Source organism: Protobothrops mucrosquamatus, unplaced genomic scaffold (assembly GCF_001527695.2).
Source record: "Protobothrops mucrosquamatus isolate PMUCROS unplaced genomic scaffold, P.Mucros_1.0 scaffold711, whole genome shotgun sequence".
NCBI classification, from domain to species: Eukaryota; Metazoa; Chordata; class Lepidosauria; order Squamata; family Viperidae; genus Protobothrops; species Protobothrops mucrosquamatus.
The window spans coordinates 260370-267429 of record NW_015386992.1 but is presented as its reverse complement, the minus strand read 5'-3'; the positions used below and the strand labels follow the sequence as shown (position 1 = coordinate 267429).

General features: G+C 35.8%; 1 protein-coding gene across 1 annotated transcript in view; it reads right to left on the bottom strand.

Annotated features, from left to right (window-relative positions):
- Nucleotides 1–3112: 3112 nt before the first annotated feature.
- Nucleotides 3113–7060, bottom strand: part of LOC107289520 (vomeronasal type-2 receptor 26) — an 11999-nt gene continuing 8051 nt past the window's right edge. Inside the window, exons 4-6 of the mRNA XM_015818293.1 lie at nt 6028–6252; nt 4876–5002; nt 3113–4026 (exon numbers count right to left, since the gene is read on the bottom strand). Coding sequence (XP_015673779.1) covers nt 3113–4026; nt 4876–5002; nt 6028–6252 — 1266 coding nt within the window. The remainder of the gene's footprint in view (nt 4027–4875; nt 5003–6027; nt 6253–7060) is intronic.

The following is a 7060-nucleotide window of genomic DNA, read 5'->3' as shown; positions in this document are numbered from 1 at the left end:
GTGGGTGCCCCCACCCTCTGGAACGAACTGCCCCCCGAGATCCGGATGATTCCGGATCTCCTTACTTTCCGCCGCGCCCTCAAGACATGGCTTTTCCAGCAAGCGGGCCTGACCTAGGGAGGATTTTAGGTAGGGATGATTTTAGAAGTAATTTTAATTGGAAACACAGCCGTCAATATTTGGTTTTTAATTCGGTTTTTATTGGGGTTTATATTGTTGTATTTTTGTATTTTTGGTATTTGTGTATAGTATCTGTTTTTTAAATATGCTGTGAACCGCCCTGAGTCCTATGGGAGAAGGGCGGTATATAAATTAAATTTGAATTGAATTGAATTGAATTGAATCTGCCCTCATTAACCTGAATTTCTAGTTCACCCTGTTTGCTGTTCATACTCTGTGCATTTGGGTATAGACATTTGAGTCCTTTATGACTCACAAGAGGTCCAGCATCCTGCAATTACTAAGAGCAATGAGGGCTTAGGAGAGAAAAAAACATTTTTTCAGTTTTTGTGTAAAGACAGGAAAAAGTTAGTTGGTTTTCAAAGCAAAATGGCCTTATGTTAATTCACAAGACATTGCTAACTTCTTTGTTTGACATACCACCATAGTCTCAAAGGTGTTGAGAATGTACAAAATAGAAAAAGAAAAAAACAACAAAAATTATAAAATATATAGAATAAATATATATAATAAAACAAAATACAAAAAATAAAATAAATTAAAATACAATACAATACAAGCAAATTCAAACAACATAAAATGAATAAAAATAAATATATCATCTACAAGTGGGATATTAATAAAAAGAATTATTAAAAATTGTGCTGTAAATGAATTAAAAATTACTGTAATGCTAAAGAACCTTCTAGAAATCATTAAGAAGTTCAATGGCACATTATATCTTATTGGCATTTGATTCCAGTCACATAGGCATAGCTATCTGTGACACAACTGGGACTGATGGAGAAACTCAACACACAAATGGCATATCATCTTGCTCAGCTTCTGTTCTTCCCATTTAGACACTTACAGGCATCAGTATAGGGCACTTTCACTGGCAGCTTTTCCCTTACAGCATATGAAGTGGTATAGAATTGCCATCATCAACTTATTAATTGTATTTCACCTCAAATATTAGATTATATCTCCTGGACGGGTCACATAAATGTAAAAGAATGGGCCACCTCTTATCTCCCACTACAGCAGACCAGAATAATACACGACAGTAGGAGCAAAACCACCATTAAAAAGTCCTTCCCATTTCAGAAGTGATCCAAGAAGATACCATGGTTGATGGTATCAATAGGTTCAAAAGGAAGAGGAATGGGACATTTCCCATTCAAGTCCTCATGTAAGTTATCCAGAAGAATGACCAAAGCTATCTCAGTGTGATACCTGAGCTGATAACTGTCTGAAAAGGATCTACACAATCAGCTTCTTCAGGCCACTATCATGAACTCAACAAGTTTTCCCAAAAAGGGAAGGATAGAAACTGACTGGCAGTTATCTGACTGCAGAATTCAGAAATAGCTTCTTCAGATGGGGATGCACCACAAGTTCTTTCAGAGAAATAAGTAGCTCCTTTGTTCATTCAGAAGCCTTCTACAACCTCATGGTCCAGATGGTCATTTTTTCACCTGGTCCTTGCAGAAGTTATAGCAAAGGTTCAAACTACATGCGGTAGAGGAAAATCTAAAAAGGGTGTTATCCAATCTAAAATAAGCCCCAAATATGGCAAGACAGTGTTCCAATTGCTGCCCAAGACTTTGCCCATGAGGAGTGAAGATTTTGGCTCATGTTAACAATGATTTTCAGTGAACCAAGCCTCTTGCCAAAGAGACTTCCAGAAACCAATAAAGTTGATTAGGTACCTGGGGCAGATTATTTGAACTGACTCTGCCATTCCACAGAGGTATAAATAGTTCTCAACCACAAATAGATCAGGGCAACAGAGTTGTGGAAATCTCCAACATTCACAGATCACACATCTGCTCTGAGATACAGATAAGGTTTAGCATATAGCAATCTAAATGTTTTAGGCCTAAGGTTACCTGCAAAACGTTCATGATTTTCATGAAGCCCATGAACTCTCAGACTTTATTGTAATTTGACCCCAGAGCATGGAACTGAACTTCTACAGCATGAACAGCTACAGGGTAGATAAATTTCAGAAATGGTTTGCCATTGTCTGCTTACTAGGTCTAAGAGAGATGGACCAAAAGTCACCAAGTTGGTTTTGTGCCTAAAGTGAGATTAGAACTCAGAGTCTCACCGTTTTTGGTGTTATACCTTTACTATGCACCAAACAGGCTTTCAACCTACATCTTGGATATAGAAACATATATAAATACACATACATACTCAGAAACAAACAGACAAACAAACAAACAATAAATATGCATCTCTGTGTGTGTACAAATACACACATACACACCCTTTATGTGGTGTGGGCAATGGTGGACATACCACAGTATGCCTATGTAATACCTCTGGTTTACAAACCTTTTTGGTTACCAGTTTCATTCCAGATGTGATTCAAGGTGGTAAAATTGATCTGCTATTAGAAAGAAAATAAAAGGAAAGAAGAAATACTATAGAGCAACTTCCTGATTTACATTATTGGAGACATCTTGATGCACCTCTCTGTTCCATGTCATTTTGTTTCATTTCATTCTTTCTTCTTTCTTTTTGTTTTAAAAGTACAATCTCTTATCTTTTTATGACTTGAAAGATTTGCATGTGGGATCAAAATGTAGGCATAGATTTTATTTTGAATTTTTGGATTTGTTTTTAGCAAGTAGTTTTTTTTAACTTATTACTGTTGGTATAAAAAAAAAATCTACTGCATATTCAACATATTCACTGGAATGTTTTTTTATATCAAAAAGCAGTAAAATATCTGAAAAGCTTTTTTAAAGTGTATATTCAACTGAACACAATTAAAATAAGTGTACAAGAATTGCCATGTAATTTTCCATATAATTCATAAGGAAATAATTATGGAGAATTCCTAAGAGGTTACCTCTTGATTATATTATATTAGTTATATTAGATTATGTCAATGAGTATTTCAACTTTCCCAAAGTAACAGGAACTATTAATTATCTTTATGCTATTCTATGCAAATGTTATTTTGTTTTCTTAGCTGATCTTTGTTGTTCATATCAGGCCTCAAAACTATAATATAGCATTTGGGAAAAAATATGCAAATCAGTAACCCAGCACTAGAGACTATAATGGAGAAGATCTCCACAGCAACCATATATTTTCCTTTTGTGCTCAGATATGTTGGAACAAAAGATAACCACACACTGCAGAAGACCAACATACTGAAAGTGATAAATTTGGCTTCATTGAAGACATCAGGCAATTTCCTTGCTAGGAAAGCCACTGTGAAACTGACAAAAGCAAGGAAGCCCAAAAAGCCCAAGACACAGTAGAAAAAGGAGTTGGATCCCTCATTACACACCAGAACTATTTCTTGTGCCACTGAATTCATGTCAGCATCTGGGAATGGGGGACAACTTGTCAGCCATGTAGCACAAAGAATTTCTTGAATAAATGAGCAGCCTAGCACAATGAAAATGGCTAATTTTTTCCCTACCCATTTTGTCATCATGGACCCTGGTTTGGTGGCTATGAAAGCTATAACCACAATGATGGTTTTGGCCAAAATACAAGAAATGGCCACTGAGAAGATAATGCCAAAGGCTGTTTGGCGAAGAACACATGTCACTTTGTTGGGTTGTCCAATGAATAGCAAAACACAAAGAAATGATAACAGAAGAACCACAAGGAAAGCATATGTGAGATCCCTGTTGTTGGCTTTGACAATGGGAGTGTTCTGATGTTTAATAAAGATACAGAAGACACCAACTGTAACCAAAGAAAAGAAAAGAGCTGAACTAGTGAAAATGGTTCCCAAGGTTTCTTCATACTTCAAGAATGTTATAACTTTGGGGAGACACATATCCTGCTTGTCACTGGGGTATTGGTCTTCTGCACACTGAAAACAGTCATCTATGTCTAGAAAATAAAATAGAACTCCATAAATTACATAAAATAATCAGAATTTAACAATACAATGTCCAAAAAAAAGTTGTTTAATATCTGAAAATCAAATGTGTTGGTATAGTTGCCATAACTTCAGCATTGCAAAATTATTTGTTTGGGGATGTACTACCCATATTTTCCCAAAAATAAGACCAAAAAAGGCATCAGGTCTTATTTTTGAGGGATGTCTTTTATACTCACCTCCGGCACCAACAGCCCTGCCCAGCCAGTCTACTTCTTCTGTGGCCGAAGGAGTAGCTACATTCTGCAACTGCATTCTGGCCTGCATTTTGCAGTCAGGACTGCATTTTGGATTCAACCCATAGCTCAGTCCTCGGCTGCAGAAATCTTGCAGAACAGAGCTATGGATTCAATCCATGGCTTAGATCTTGGCTGCACAGGCCTTCCAGAAAGGCCTCCGACTGAGAAATGCAGAAGACATCTGCAGAAGACACCTCAGAAGAAGTGGGCTGGCGAGAAGAGGCCTGGCGGCAAGGTAAGTGGGTGTGGGGCATGTGGGGCAGCTCCACCCTTCCACCCCCACCCTAGCTTGATTTTTAGGTGTGTCGCCTTAAAATTAGGGCTTATTTTTGGGGTAGGGCTTATATTAGGCCTATCCCCAAAAATCAAGCTAGGGCTTATGTTCGGGGTAGGCCTTACTTTCGGGGAAACACGGTACTTATAAACAAAATCTAGGCAATTTATTTATTTGTATCCATGTTTCATTGGATCAGTTTGCTAAGTTGACTACTTAATCTTCTGCAGAGTTTTCTAAACACAGATTGATTTAAATATATTTTAAGTGAAGAAATTGTATCTTACCCTCCTGGTTGGAGATTTTGCCTTGTGGACATTTATGACAATTATAGCAGCAAAATGGCTTCCCTTCAATCTTGCTCTTACTGTAACCTAAATGGCACTTCCCATTACACAGAGAAAGTGGCTGGATCTGCTCATAAAAGAAAGAATAGAATGGTTTGCTTTGGAGAAGTTTGTATCTGGTATCAATATATTAGGGACTGTTTATCCAGTCTCCTTCCCTACCACACATGTGTTGTTTCAGTAATAGATGATGGGGAAAGATGTTATCAAAAAGTGATTTCAGCAGGAGAGTGACTTGTATTAGCTCTTCAATAAACTTAGACATTTAATGCCCAATAATGCAATTTTTATGAGGAAAAAAATAGATTTTTTTTTGTAACAGTTGTAAAAATCTAAAGTCACTTCTCTATAACTTTTTCTCTTTTTTTCTATTTTTAACCTTTTCACTTCACATTACTCTTATGCTTTTCTTTAATCCTATTTTTATATTATTTTATCTTTTATTTCTGAATATTTTAATAAAATCATGTAGATTTAAAAAAAATAATTCTAATTTCCATTGGTGGCATTGGGCAGTTATTCTTTTCACTACAAACTGGCTGAAGCTTTTTCTTCCTTCTTTGATATTTTCTGTGAAGACCACTTTTTGGACAGTCAGTTCTAATATAACATTTGGCAAACTTGTTTTAATAGGAGACAGCTTGTGTCTGTGGAGCAAGAAGCAGGAAAAAACAAGGACAAAGCAGAAATATTGATGGATACTTGCAGGGGGTGGTAAATGTTTTTGTCTCAAAGGTGGATTGATCAAAGTATTAACAGCCCCCCTCCCCCCGGTACAAAGTCAGATTGCCAAGGTGTTTATTGACACATCTTTTCTTTTGCATGTTGATGTGGCTTTCTCCATTTTTAACTTTTCCCTTTCATTTTGAGTTCTAAGGAAAAAAAACTATGTTGTTTCTTCATAACTCTCCTCTCTTCATATTTATTCATCCTAGTATACCCTCATTGGATCTTTAATTGAAATGGTTAGCTAAGCCAATCTCCAGGGGCAAATGTAATATTCTGTTGCTGAATGTCAATCTGGCTTCCAAAGTAGTTTTCAAAACAGTGAAATGATGACCAAACCCAGGCCAAAAGATGAATCAAGGATACCTGATTAAAGTTATGTGGCCATACAATAGCATCATCAATGATTAGCATTTCCTCTTGGGAACTGAGCGGATCTGTCCTTCCAACTCTGATTCTCAGGAAAGACAGATTTGAAAAGGTGATCCAGTTCATAATGTCAAATCCAGTTTCTAACTCTCCATTTTGGTTGAAAAAAACTTTTTCCCCAGCACTGTTGTTAAATGAGACACTTCTTACAAAATGGTTGAGCTGAATTGGAAAAGAAGAAAAGTCAAGCATTATTTATCAGAAAGAAGAATATTATTCCTTTTCTTGGAAGTGCATAAATAATAAACTTTTCAAAAGTTTTATATAGGACAGTTGGTGATAATACTATTAATTAATAAATACATAGCATTGCCCAATAGACCATTATATGATTATAATGCATCCAGTAAACAAAATATGGAACAAAATATTTAAAGGAAAGACAGATAAATAATAGAAAGTAGATAATAAAATTTATAAATTATAATCTATTATTAAAAGCGGGGCTTTTTTCTCATAGAATGCCCAGAATGGAGTTTTGTGGATGGAACCTTGTAGGGTAGGCAAGGCAGGTTGTATGACATGTGTGAGTTCCGGCACCTTTTTTTTTTTTTTTTTTTTAGAAAAAAGCACTGATTAAAAGGATAAAGATATTGAGCAAGGCAATTCTATGATGGTGAAGTGATAGAAGTTGCAAAAAATGGTAGTGTTATTCTGATTACAAAAATACATTTTTCATATTAGCTTCTCAAGAGAAACTCAGTTGTGATTACTCAGCAAAATGAACAACTCTATGCATAGGAACAGCTCTATGCATAGGAACTACAGCACATTACCTATTACTAGTTTGTGATTCCTGCTTTCTCCATTTAAAAATAATCCCTAGAAAATAAGAGCCTAATAACTGATCATATTTTTTTTAAAAAAAAATCAAGGCATTTCTTTCAGCCTCATGAACTTGTGAAGAATAATCTTTCACTTTTGTGCTATAGGAGTTTCTATTCCTACACCTTTAAAGTGACCAACATAA